This window comes from Setaria viridis, chromosome 8 (genome assembly GCF_005286985.2).
Source record: "Setaria viridis chromosome 8, Setaria_viridis_v4.0, whole genome shotgun sequence".
Taxonomy (NCBI): domain Eukaryota; kingdom Viridiplantae; phylum Streptophyta; class Magnoliopsida; order Poales; family Poaceae; genus Setaria; species Setaria viridis.
In genome coordinates this window covers 13006713-13020959 of record NC_048270.2, presented here as the reverse complement: position 1 = coordinate 13020959, position 14247 = coordinate 13006713, and the positions used below count along the sequence as shown (strand labels likewise).

The following is a 14247-nucleotide window of genomic DNA, read 5'->3' as shown; positions in this document are numbered from 1 at the left end:
TAAAACCCTTGGAGGTTTTAGTCCGGGTTTGTAACACCGACCATGACTAAAATTGTCTCCACAGATTATAAAATTAAAATCGGGTAAAAAACAATTGAGATTTTTATTAAGGATGGAATTTTGTTTTTCTACCGGTGTTATTACGGGCTTGGTCTTGCAATGAGCTAATTCGCAAAAGTATAATGGTCATCCCCATCGTATCCGCTGCTGGGCCCCGCAAATCGATGTAGGTCCTACCTTCTTTTGCCCTTTATCCTCACGTGGGCGTGTCGGTACTGAAGTGCGTTTGGCAGTAGTGGTACTGTTTTCAGCTCTCAATTATCATCCGTTTGGCAGTAGTGGTATTGTTTTCAGCTCTCAATTATCATGCGTTTGGCAGTAGCAACTAGGCCTGCGTGACTGCGTCCAATCTATTATCCGCGCGATTTCCAACAGTTTATTTTAGCTTATGTAAGCTTGACCTTCGTCGACTCAAGCAGCAGCGGGCTTCCATCGACTCCATCCACTGCTTGTGGATGGTGGAGGGCGGCCGGCTATGGCAACCGGCGGCCATCGTCCGTGAGAGCTGGTTGATGCCGCAACCATTGGAGATGCCCTAGGGTAAGCTCCACTGATCTCCAATATCCATATTTCCATTCCACGCGGTCGTCGTCCCCATCGATCGAGCACGACCTGGGTCGGTCACTTGGTCATATGTGGTCTGTATGTGCTTGCCTTACTCGATCTGGGGCATATTTCGTCGTCATCCTCGCGTTGCTTCTAACTCAGATCAAATCGTCACCATCCTGCTACATCCCCGCTACTCCTCGTTGTGGCATGAGGACATGGAGATCTAGAGTAGAGCAAGCACCTGGTAAATAAGTATAGGTACAACTCTGTTCTTATCTCTTGAACATATCATCTATTGCTTTAATTTTCTCACACGCAAGGGTTCTTTGCATCAAAAGAAACTACAAAGGTAGCGGCGATCTACAAAATACAACTATGGAGCTCGAGGATGTAACGTTTCAAGTATTGAAAGATGTAACAAATGGTTTCTCCGAGAAACAGAAACTTGGTGAAGGAGCATATGGAGTGGTGTACAGGGTAAGATTGGGAAAACGCTTGGTTTTCGTTCGCACATCTTTTATATGAAACATCATTTTCATTACCCAAACGGCACAACCAAGTCTTTTTGGCAAGTCAATTGCTAGTAACATCTGCAGCGATAATATCCCTGCAGCGCATGTCATTGCGAGTGGGTAACGACCTTTGCCACAGTTAGTTTGTTACTAACGGGTGATCACTAAATGTAGCAGAGCCAGCACTTCGTTTTTCTGCCTGTCAATCCATTTTTTGACAGTGACTGTCTCTGTTGCATTTAGTTTTCTGCCTGTCAATCCATTTCCTGTGAGAAAAAAGTCAAACTTGCTTGAGTACTGATAACATGTCTTTGACAGGGACTGACTAAAAATGGAGAGGAAGTTGCTGTCAAGAAGCTTCGTGATGTCAATCCAGATCTTGATGATAAGCAGTTCCAAAATGAATTTTATAACCTCATGAAGCTGAAACATAATAACATTGTGCAGATTCTTGGTTATTGCTATGAAATAGAGCAAATATCTATAGAACACAATGGAAGAATAGTGCTTGCTGAAAAAACATACAGAGCACTCTGCTTCGAGTACTTGCACAATGGGAGCCTTCAAAAGCATATTTCTGGTATGCTACTTCCCCATGTTCGCTATGCCATGGAATAAAATTGTCCTGTATATTTACATTAGGTTAATAATCCGTTTGTATACTACTGCAGATGAGCACTGTGGACTTGACTGGCACACACGTTACAAAATTATTAAGGGGATATGTGAGGGCATAAAATATATCCACGAGGAACTGGAAAAACCTCTTTACCACTTGGACCTAAAGCCTGACAACATACTGCTAGATAAGGACATGGTGCCAAAGATTGCAGATTTTGGTCTGTCCAAAATCTTTGGTAAAGAACTGACACGGACATCACAAAGTCCTCTAGGAACATGGTAAGTTGAATGCCGATCATGGGAACATATCCATTTTTTTCTAATCACAAAATGCACGCATTTATTACGACATTATTGAGTGTGGTGCGATGCAGTGGATACCAGCCACCAGAATACATCGAGCGAGGTGAAATCTCAAAAAAGTTTGACATATTCAGTCTGGGTGTCCTAATGATAAGGATAGTATCAGGACCTGAGGGCTACTCCAAAAGTCAAAACATGCCTTATGATGAGTTTATTGATCAAGTGAGAACACATATTTCTTCTTAACAATATAAAAAATTATCCTAAAACTGTGCAAAATTTACATTTGAATAATAACATCCCCGTTTGACAGTAGTTCAATTTCTCAGGTACAAAAAAGCTGGAGGAACATGTTGCAGGAAACTTGGAGTGATTCCTTGCTAGAAGGATATTGCCACCAAGTACAGAGATGCACCCAGATAGCATTAACATGTTTGGAGAAAGATAGCCAGGAAAGGCCTGACATAATGATGATCATCGATATGCTGAATAAGATTGAAGCAGACACTGTCAAGGTGATTAATATAATTATATAATTTTGTGTGAAAATTTCCTGTGTAATATTGTGCAATGAAATGTTACGTCAGTAAATTACTTGACTACATGTGCAATCCTGTTCTCCCTTCATTTTGCAACAATATTTTAGTATATTAGGGATTTTTTATACAACAATAAAGATCCCTCTTGGATTCAAGAATGTCATAACAATTCGCAGTTTTATATCTACTAAACCTGATCTAATGACGTGGGAGATATTACTTTGTAAGGTGAAAGGAAAACTGTATTTTATAGATTTTGTTTTACCTGCAATTGAATGCCATATCGTCATGTTTCAACACTGAAACTTGATAGGCGCATGAAACAACATCTAGCGATTCGTATTTAAAAGTTTCATTTGTAGTTTCTTTCATATATAACTATCTGATACATTTGGTCATGGTCTAACGAGTCAGAGCCAAATTTGTATGTGCTTTTGAAACAATTCTCTAATGAAAATATAAATTGTGTTATGATTGTGTTGGTGAAACATTGTTAGCTTTGATCTCCAATATATAAATAATTACTGGGAGTGATGACATAATACTGATAGTATTGGATCTATCATGAAAACTATTTTCAGTAATATATAGTAGTTTTTTCATTAGGATATTTTCATGGAAATTGTCAGTATAAACTTTATGGATCATACGGAGCAGATTTTTCTGATGTGTTGACAGATAAATTTAAATCTTGCAGCTTCGCCAGAAAGGATGTCACGGAACTGTTCCTAGCATGACAATGCTTGATACGGTGACGAAGATGAGAACAGAACAACTGGATATCACAAATCAATACCAGCATTTCAACTCGATGATGACTAGCTCGAGGTGCAATGACCAGGAATTTGTTGATACACGGAAAAAAACATTAGATGCAGGTGAAGGACAAATTGTAGGGAGGACAGAAGAGAAAAACAAAATAATGGCTGCTCTACTGTCCATGAAGGAAAAGATCATCGTCCTTCCAATATATGGTATTGGAGGCATTGGCAAGACAACCTTTGCCAAATTGATTTACGAGGATACAATGTTCAAATATTTCTCTCGGGCATGGGTTTATGTATCCCCAAGATTTGATTTAAATAAAATTGGTAACTCCGTAATTTCACAGCTATCTGTAAAGGAGAGCAAAACTAATGAAAAGCGTGAGATGGATAACATCCTCACGAAAATACTTTCTAACAAGAAGATTCTGATAGTTTTAGATGACCTGTGGGAGGACAATCCATTTCAAATGAAGGATTTGAAGGCAATGCTAAATCTTGGTGAGAACAATAATATAATTGTTTTGGTAACCACACGCAGTGAACATATTGCGAAGAAAATTTGTGTTACCCTTAAACCGTACAAGATACGACCTTTGACAAATGACATGTGCTGGGATATAATAAAACAAAAAAGTCACTTTGAAACTAGAGATGACAGGGAAGAGTTGATGGGCATAGGAAGGGAGATTGCCCTGAAGTGTGGAGGTGTGGCTTTAGCAGCACAATCTCTTGGATATATGTTGCAGACCATGAAATCTGATGAATGGGAAAAAGTGAAAGAAAATGATATCTGGAATGAACATATTTCAAAGGATGTATGTTCGCCAAATCATGTTCTTGCATCATTGAAGCTAAGTTATAGCAGTATGGATCCATGCTTGACATCATGCTTTACCTATTGTGCAGTATTTCCAAAAGGTCATAAGATAGTTAAAGATGATCTGATTCACCAATGGATTTCTTTGGGTTTCATCCAGCCCAAAAAAATACTCTCTCCTATACAGCTATGTGAGAAGTATATTGTGCAGCTCCTGGGATTATCATTCCTTCAACATTCTGTGTTACCCACTGTGAGTTGTTTTTGAACTTTTCTCATTATTAACTTCAGAAAATTGAAACGAAAAGTATATCATGCATCTTTATATATAGGCAGTCATGCTGAGAACATAAACAGTACCTTGAATCATAACAAGCACATAAATGCACAACTTACATGTAGTCTTTTAGAGTGATCAAAGAATAAGGGGTGGCAGTGAGCCACTTTTTTGAATAAATACTATCTTATAAGATTACGGAGCTGCAGAGCACCTCATATGTGCTACTTATGGAACTGGCACTACGGAGGCGTCACAGATAAGGGATGGTATCCATGCTGGCGTACAAAGCTAGCACGAATAATAGATAATTGGTACCCGAGTTGGAGTTGAGTGCCGGAGCGAATATTTTAGTATCCCAACCGATGTTAATGATGGCCTTGTATCTTACCATATCCCTAGTGACCCAAGTGACAGGGCAATAGGGGTATTACCGTATTAACGTATCCCTACCAATGCTAACTATGGGATGTCACCAATACTGTTTCCTAACAAAAAAAGAACTCAAGTTACTACACATGATATGTGCTTGTTATGATTCAAGGTACTGTTTATGTTCTCAGCATGACTGTCTATATATAAAGATGCATGATATACATTTCTTGACATCCACTTGAACAGAGAACCTGACGCTAGTATGTTTTTTTCGATAAAGGAAGTTTTATTAAATTTTAACGGCATTACATCGTGACACTAGTATGTACTATATATTTTTGTTGCAGACCCTTGGAGCCTATGACAATGGCTTTACATTATACAAAGGAGTCACAGTGTTCACCATGCATGATCTGGTGCATGACATGGCAAGATTAGACATGGCCGATGAAATTCTGGATGGTAGCAAACAAGGCATTACTGTGGAAAGCAGTGGTCGATATGTATTGCTTACTGATTGTAGTAAGCCTCTGAAATCGTCTACACGTTTTACTGATAAGATTAGGGCCCTGCGTTTTCTTGACTGTAGAAGAATTAAGCTACACGGCGATGCATTTTCATCTGCAACATCCCTACAAGTCTTGGATTTAAGCGAGTGCCGCATATACCAGTTGCCAGCTTGCATCAGTGAATTGGTGAAATTGAGGTATCTCAGTGCCCCCAAGATTCAAAGTCAAACGATCCCGTATTGTATCACCAAGCTCTCGAAACTAATTTACCTCAACCTGAGTTGGTCCACGATATTAGCATTGCCTGAATCAATTGGTGACTTGAGATGTCTGATGCATCTTGATATCTCGAATTGTCACTTTATAGATAACCTCCCAAAATCATTTGTGAACCTCAAAAGGTTGGAATATCTTGATTTATCAAACAACAATCAGCTAAGAGGTGTATCGAAAGCTTTGGATGGCCTCACCAACATCCAATACTTGAATTTATCAATGGAAAAAGGTTATGTATCGCATCAATTTTGTGATAAGTTTCAAAAAAAAAATCAATTTCTTGAGGGGCTGCCAGCGGTCATTGGTAATCTAATTGGACTCCGTTATTTAGGTCTATCACATACCACACGATCTATCTTCTGGAATCCGAGCTCAGATGAACTATTCAGTTTCATTGACCGTATATGTACCCTTTCTAATCTGCACCATCTGGACTTGTCTAATAATGATAGCATAGTCAGTATTCCTGAGAGTATTGGCAACCTCTGGAATCTGCATACACTGGACCTCTCTTGCTGTCCGCATCTAGTGAGGCTTCCAGAATGTTTGGTTAGAATGGATAGTGTGAAGATCTTGAATGTCACCGGGTGCCGCAAACTGGAAAAATCTGCACTCTCGCAATCAAAGATTTTTGACTTGTTGCCGCATTTTGTGGTCCAAGCTGACGAAGGTCAATCTAGCAGCAACATCGGTCTTCTACAGTATGCAAATCCTAATGAGTTGCACATAACTTGCCTTGATAATGTAAAGTCTGCAGAAGAGGTCCAGAGTATAAAGCTGATAGAAAAACTGGGGATTAATGATTTGAAACTTCAATGGACCAGTGATGCTTGCAGGTCTCTTGAGGATGTGGAAGTGTTGGCAAGTCTTGTGCCACCAAGCACCTTGAGAGAATTTAATATGACAGGTTACAATAGTGTGAGCTTTCCGCCCTGGCTTATCAACATAAAGCTTTATCTACCAAAACTTAGAAAGATTGAACTGTGGGATATATGTAAATGCAACAGCCTGCCAGCATTAGGTCAATTACAAAACCTTAGAGAGCTAATTATTGGAGAAATGGACAGTATTACGACCATCGAAGAGGATTTTTGTGGTGGCGCAAGAGCCTTCCCTCAGCTTAAGAGATTTTGTCTATACCACATGGAAAATCTGGAAGCATGGAAGACGATGTACTCCAATGGCAAGGATGTTGAGAAAGAATTCATGTTCCCTAACCTTAAGAAGTTGTCAATAAATGATTGCCCAAAGTTGAGAATGGAACCATGCCTTCCTAGAGCAAACAAATGGGAGATACAGAATAGCAATAATGTATTATCATTATGGGGAGAAACTCGTGCTACCTCCTCTGCTGCACCTATGGATGTGAGTGTAACAGTCAGATCTGACATAGCGCCTTTGGATCAGTGGAAGTTGTTTCACGATCTCCCTTCCCTGAGTACTTTACACATCACATGTTGCACTGATCCGACATGCAGCTCCAATATACTAAGCCAATTCCTGTTCAACATCATGATACGGTGGTACACAAATTCTAATGATTTGTACATAACTAAGCTGATGAAAAGACAAGTTATTAACGATTTGAAACTACAGTTGACTAGAGATGCTGGGGGTTCTGTGGAGGATGTGGAAGTACTGGGAAAGCTTGTGCCACCAAGTAGTTTGAGGGAATTTAATATGACAGGTTACAGTAGTGTGAGGTTTCCTGCCTGGGTTATGGACATTACGCTTTATCTCCCAAGTCTTAGCAAGATTGAATTGTGGGATATACGCAAATGCAACAGCTTACCACCACTTGGTCAATTAACAAATTTGCAAGAGCTAGTTATAGGTGTAATGGATAGCATTACGATAATTGATGGGGATTTCTGTGGCGGTGCAAGAGCCTTCCCTGAATTGAGGAAATTTTGCTTATGCCGTATGCAAAACCTCAAGTTGTGGAAGACAATGTACTCCTATGACATGGGTAGTGTGATGAAATTCATGTTCCCAAACCTTGTGGAACTGTTAATACGTGATTGCCCAGATTTAAGACTGAAACCATGCCCACCTGGAGCTAAGAGATGGGAAATAGAGAGCAGCGATAATGTATTATCATCATGGGGAGAGAGGGGAGCATCCAGTGTGTCCTCTGTTTCACTAACAAACGTGACTGTGACAGTGAAATTAAGCAAGGTGCCTTTGGATCAGTGGATGTTGCTTCACCACCTCCCTGCCTTCACTGAGTTAAGGATAATAAGTTGTACCGATCTGTCATGCAACTCATTAGACATAATTGGAGACCTCTCATTTATCAAATCATCGTGGCTAGAAGATAATACGCAGCCAGAACTTCCGAAATGGTTGGGTGGCCTCACCTCTATCCGGAAAATGGACATCACAGGGTGTAAAGAGCTGTCTGTTTTGCAAGGGAGCGTGCGACATCTGACATCCCTCCAGGAGCTATCTTTGATAGACTGTCCAAGAATAAAAGTGCTGCCAGAATGGTTGGGTGACCTTACTGCTCTCAAGAAACTTCAGATCCGATATTGTAGGGGTATCAACTCTTTGCCACAGAGCATACAGAAGCTTACCAGGCTTAAAGGACTAGCTATTTACCACTGCCCTGAATTGGCAGAGTGGTGTAATTTAGAGAAGAACAAGAAGATGCTGGCTCACATTAAAGTAAAGGTATATGTCCCGCCATGCTATCTGCAATCTCCTACTTATCTTGACTGTAGCCAAATTAAGCTAGACGGCTATGCATTTTCATCTGCAACATCCCTACAAGTCTTGGATTTAAGCGAGTGCCGCATATACAAGTTGCCAGCTTGCATAAGTGAATTGGTGAAATTGAGGTATCTCAATGCCCCCAAGATTGAAAGTCAAACGATCCCGTATTGTATCACCAAGCTCTCGAAACTAATTTACCTCAACCTGAGTTGGTCCAGGATGTTAGCATTGCCTGAGTCAATTGGTGACTTGAGATGTCTGATGCATCTTGATATCTCGAATTGTCACTTTATAGATAACCTCCCAAAATCATTTGTGAATCTCAAAAAGTTGGAATATCTGGATTTATCAAACAACAATCAGCTTAGAGGTGTATCGAAAGCTTTGGGTGGCCTCACCAACATCCAATACTTGAATTTATCAATGCAAATAGGTTATGTATTGGGTCAATTTCTTGAGGGGCTGCCAGAGGTCATTGGTAATCTAATTGGACTCCGTTATTTAGGTCTATCACATACCACACGATCTATCTTCTGGAATCCGAGCTCAGATGAGCTATTCAGTTTCATTGACCGTATATGTACCCTTTCTAATCTGCGGCATCTGGACTTGTCTAATAATGATAGCATAGTCAGTGTTCCTGAGAGTATTGGCAACCTCAGGAATCTGCATACACTGGACCTCTCTTGCTGTCCGCATCTAGTGAGGCTTCCAGAATGTTTGGTTAGAATGGATAGTGTGAAGATCTTGAATGTCACCGGGTGCCGCAAACTGGAAAAATCTGCACTCTCCCGATCAAAGATTTTTGACTTGTTGCCGCATTTTGTGGTCCAAGCTGATGAAGGTCAATCTAGCAGCAACATCGGTCTTCTACAGTATGCAAATCCTAATGAGTTGCACATAACTTGCCTTGATAATGTAAAGTCTGCAGAAGAGGTCCAGAGTATAAAGCTGATAGAAAAACTGGGGATTAATGATTTGAAACTTCAATGGACCAGTGATGCTTGCAGGTCTCTTGAGGATGTGGAAGTGTTGGCAAGTCTTGTTCCACCAAGCACCTTGAGGGAGTTTAATATGACAGGTTACAATAGTGTGAGCTTTCCGCCCTGGCTTATCAACATAAAGCTTTATCTACCAGAACTTAGCAAGATTGAACTGTGGGATATATGTAAATGCAACAGCTTGCCTGCATTAGGTCAATTACAAAACCTTAGAGAGCTAATTATTGGAGAAATGGACAGCATTACGATCATCGAAGAGGATTTTTGTGGTGGCGCAAGAGCCTTCCCTCAGCTGAAGAGATTTTGTCTATACCACATGGAAAATCTGGAAGCATGGAAGACGATGTACTCCAATGGCAAGGATGTTGAGAAAGAATTCATGTTCCCTAACCTTAAGGAGCTGTCAATAAATGATTGCCCAAAGTTGAGAATGGAACCATGCCTTCCTAGAGCAAACAAATGGGAGATAGAGAACAGCAATAATGTATTATCATTATGGGGTGAAACTCGTGCTACTTCCTCTGCTGCACCTATGGATGTGAGTGTAACAGTCAGATCTGACAAAGCGCCTTTGGATCAGTGGAAGTTGTTTCACGACCTCCCTTCCCTGAGTACTTTACACATCACGTGTTGCACTGATCCGCCATGGAGCTCCAATATGCTAAGCCAATTCCTGTTCAACATCATGTCACGGTGGTACACAAATTCTAATGATTTGTACATAACTAAGGTCATGAAAAGACAGGTTATTAACGATTTGAAACTACAGTGGACTAGAGATGCTGGGAGTTCTGTGGAGGATGTGGAAGTACTGGGAAAGCTTGTGCCACCAATTAGTTTAAGGGAATTTAATATGACAGGTTACAGCAGTGTGAGGTTTCCTGCCTGGGTTATGGACATTACACTTTATCTCCCAAGTCTTAGCAAGATTGAATTGTGGGATATATGCAAATGCAACAGCTTACCACCACTTGGCCAATTAACAAACTTGCAAGAGCTAGTTATAGGTGTAATGGATAGCATTACGATAATTGATGGGGATTTCTGTGGCGGTGCAAGAGCCTTCCCTGAATTGAGGAAATTTTGCTTATGCCGTATGCGAAACCTCAAGTTGTGGGAGACAATGTACTCCTATGACATGGGTAGTGTCAAGAAATTCATGTTCCCAAACCTTGTGGAATTGTTAATACGTGATTGTCCAGATTTAAGACTGAAACCATGCCCACCTGGAGCTAAGAGATGGGAAATAGAGAGCAGCGATAATGTATTATCATCGTGGGGAGAGAGGGGAGCATCCACTGTGTCCTCCTCTATTTCACTAACAAACGTGATCATGACAGTGAAATTTAGCAAGGTGCCTTTGGATCAGTGGATGTTGCTTCACCACCTCCCTGCCATCACTGAGTTAAGGATAATAAGTTGTACCGATCTGTCATGCAACTCATTAGACATAATTGGAGACCTCTCATTTATCAAATCATTGTGGCTAGAAGATAATACTCAGCCAGAACTTCCGAAATGGTTGGGTGGCCTCAGCTCTATCCGGAAAATGGACATCACAGGGTGTAAAGAGCTGTCCGATTTGCAAGGGAGCATGCGACATCTTACATCCCTCCAGGAGCTATCTTTGATACATTGTCCAAGAATAAAAGTGCTGCCAGAATGGTTGGGTGACCTTACTGCTCTCAAGAAACTTCAGATCCGGTATTGTAGCGGTATCAACTCTTTGCCACAGAGCATACAGAAGCTTACCAAGCTTAAAGGACTAGCTATTTACCACTGCCCTGAATTGGCAGAGTGGTGTAAATTAGAGAAGAACAAGAAGATGCTTGCTCACATTAAAGTAAAGGTATATGTCCCGCCATGCTATCTGCCATCTCCTACTTATCTTTCACTGACTGCTCTTTTGTCAACTCTGTAACGAATTTGTCAACTTTGATAGACAAAAGTCTAGATTTACTTGAACATTGGCTCATATTCCATTTATTCTGTTTGAATCGGAAGTATGTCATTCAGCACATAAGAACCGCAATAAGATTAAGACTGAATGAACTACACTGCATTCCCAGTCTACTACAATTTCCTAACATAAAGCACATTGTGTAAACAAAACCAAAAGAAAAAGGTCTAGTGACACTTATATAGTTATATTTTGCATATTTGAATCACAACTGCTTCTAGCTTTTTATGTATGGACAATTTTGTCACTGAAAGTTATTGATAAAATAAACAAAACATTGATGGGTTGATGTCTCCTGCATTGCTCATTGCAAGATCAGAATATCTAACTTCCATCTTTTTAACAGGAATTGCTGCAGAACCATTTATTTACTACTTCCGCTCTCAAATATATGATGTTTAGGATAAGCTAGCTAGCTCATTTTTTTAACTAATTAACTTATCTTAAATATCATATATACAAGAACCGAGGGAATATTTGATATTTCTGTGTCATTTATTTTGCAGTATATCTTTCTGATGAATGATCACCTCGTACAAAGAGTGAAGCTCCATGGAAAACGAATTAAGCGGTCATGTGGAAGAACTATTTGATTATAATATTTGTTCCAAAGCATGTGTTGCATCTACATTTCTCACAGCATGGTCAATTAGTTCAGTGTTGATTCAGAGGTACAATTTCTGAATAGGGAAAAGTTTATTTCATGATGTACCTTTGTACTTGACTAGTGACTACCCCATCGTATCATTTGGAAGAAGGAACTTCAGCCTTCAACTGGCCGAGGAACCACTACGGGAAACAAGAAAATTGCTGAGTGTATTTATTTTGCCGAGTGTTTTTTTTCGAGCACTCGGCAAACAAGCTCTTCGCCGAGTGCCAAGCCAAAAACACTCGGCAAAAAAAATACACTCGGCAAATCGGGACTTTGCCGAGTGTCAAAAAAAAACACTCGGCAAACCCCCTTCTTTGCCGAGTGTCAAAAAAAACACTCGACAAAGAGGGTAGTTTGCCGAGTGTCAAAAAAAACACTAGGCAAAGAGGGGGTTTGCCGAGTGTTTTTTTGACACTCGGCAAAGAAATATTTTTTTTCTCTTTTCACCATGAAATTTTTTCTACTCCCCACATATAACATGTGGTACTCCATGTTAAAATTTGGTATATTTTTGGATTTATTTGCTATATTTATTTAATTAATTGCATTTCAAGGAAATTTTTGGTATAAGTCAAATTTGAAGTACAAGTGATTCAAATTATGGAACAAAATGAGTAAAAAAATGATATTCATGTTATTTGGCCCATTTTGAGACCTGACCCATGAAATGAAAAGAAATTTCGAACATCTTGTTCAGGAAACATGACCATGAACGTGGCAGTAGTATTTTTAAATTGTAAAAAAAACAAGCAAAGTCTGAAAATCATGAGATTTGTCATGATGTGATGATATAGTACGTGGAGGCTGTGGAAAAAAATTGAGAAGGTTTTGCACATTTCATCATGTACAATGATTACAAACTGAAGCATCTCGGAAGAAGTATACTAACTTTGAGAGGATTCCATAAAATTTAGAGTCGAAGTGACGGTCAAGTTTGATTTGACTACGAAACTTTTTGTATAGTCAATAGAGAACATATATTGGTTCGTGTGAAAATTTGGTATTTTTTTGAAACTGTTGCCTATTTTTTATTTTTTTTCAAAAAAACTTTGCCGAGTGTCCTACGTTGGACACTCGGCGACCAGCTGGCCCCCCCCTCAAAAAACACCCGGCCGCAACCCCACCCCCCGGCCCCCTCATCTTCACGCCCCCCCGGTCCCTCCTTCGACCCCCGGCCGACGCCCCCCTCCTCCACCTTCCTCTCCTGCCGCCGCCGCCCCTTCCCTCCCTCCCTCCCTCCCTCTCCCTCTCCCTCTCCTACTGGCGCCCCTCCCCCTCCTCTCCCCTCCTCCCTCCCTCGCGTGGCCGCCCCGCCCCTCTCCCCAAATCCGGCCAGATCCGGCGGGGAATCCGCCCCTCCTCCCCGGATCTGGCGGGGACTCACGTCGGGAGCCCCGGATCCGGCGGGGACTCGCGTCGGGGGCCCCGGATCCGGCAGGCGTGGATGGTGGCGGCGGCGTGGATGGTGGCGGCAGGCGTGGATGGTGGCGGCGGCGGTGGCGTGGATGGTGGTGATGTGCTGGTGGTGCGGCCGCCGCTTCCCCCGGTTCCGGCACCGCCGCCTCCCTCCTCTAGATCCGCCGGCGCGGGCGGTGCCCCTCCCCTCCCTCTCCGGCGCGGGCGGCGCCCCTCCCCTCCCTCTCCTCCGGCCCTTCCCCTCCCGGTTGGTGGTGGTGGTGCTGCTGGCGGCTGGTGGCTGGTGGTGGTGGCTGGCGGAGGCAGCCGGTGGAGGTGCTGGCGGTGGTGGCCGGTGGTGGCCGGTGGTGCTGGCGGTAGTGGCCGATGGAGGTGCTAGCGGTGGTGGCCGGTGGTGGTGGCGGTGCTGGCGGCGGTGGCTGGTGGTGCTGGCGGCGGCGGCGGAACAGGTTTTTTTTATTTTTTTCAACAATTGTATGCCGAGTGTTTTCTGGCCACTCGACAAAGTCTTTGTCGAGTGCGTGACAGAAAACACTCGGCAAGTCCTTGTTTGCTTGTCACAAAGTTTGCCGTGTGCCGTTTGCCGAGTGTTACACTCGGCAAACGGCTCGCCGAGTGTATTTCGCCCTTCGCCGAGTGCCCCTGGCACTCGGCAATTTTCTTGTTTCCCGTAGTGATTAACGTCATCTTGTTCTCAAGATCCATCCACCTAGTGTAGGGACGGAGCTACGTTGTTGGCACCAGGTGCGACTGCACCCTAGAAAAAATCCACAATCACTTATCACCTTTCAATTTTCACCATGTTAGCATGAATATTCTACATATGCTATGAAGTGGTGCACCCCTATATTTTTGTCTAGCTCCGCCCATCTCCCACCAGCCATCATCCAAGAGGGTC

The 14247-nt window shown here is 42.0% G+C and overlaps 1 protein-coding gene across 3 annotated transcripts; it reads left to right on the top strand.

Annotated features, from left to right (window-relative positions):
- Positions 1-289: 289 nt before the first annotated feature.
- LOC117833417 (uncharacterized) lies at positions 290-12055 on the top strand. Of its 3 annotated transcripts, XM_034712889.2 has the most exons (10): positions 290-600; positions 769-867; positions 948-1086; positions 1440-1701; positions 1793-2021; positions 2117-2267; positions 2375-2560; positions 3282-4421; positions 5168-11170; positions 11788-12055. In XM_034712889.2, the coding sequence occupies exons 3-10, from the start codon at positions 985-987 to the stop codon at positions 11872-11874; spliced, it is 8160 nt and encodes a 2719-aa protein (XP_034568780.1). In that variant the 5' UTR covers positions 290-600; positions 769-867; positions 948-984; the 3' UTR covers positions 11875-12055. The 3 variants fall into 3 exon arrangements, with proteins under 3 accessions (XP_034568780.1, XP_034568781.1, XP_034568782.1); XM_034712890.2 differs by having other exon boundaries at positions 290-867; XM_034712891.2 differs by lacking the exons at positions 290-600; positions 769-867; positions 948-1086; ... (1 more) ...; positions 1793-2021; positions 2117-2267 and having other exon boundaries at positions 2422-2560; positions 3263-4421.
- Positions 12056-14247: the final 2192 nt, after the last annotated feature.

Bases quoted from the DNA above. Each gene is read 5' to 3' on its own strand.
- LOC117833417 (XM_034712889.2), top strand. From the start codon at position 985: ATGGAGCTCGAGGATGTAACGTTTCAAGTATTGAAAGATGTAACAAAT. The intron at 2,268-2,374 runs GTGAGAACACAT...TCAATTTCTCAG, and splicing joins ATGATGAGTTTATTGATCAA to GTACAAAAAAGCTGGAGGAA. The intron at 2,561-3,281 runs GTGATTAATATA...TAAATCTTGCAG, and splicing joins TTGAAGCAGACACTGTCAAG to CTTCGCCAGAAAGGATGTCA.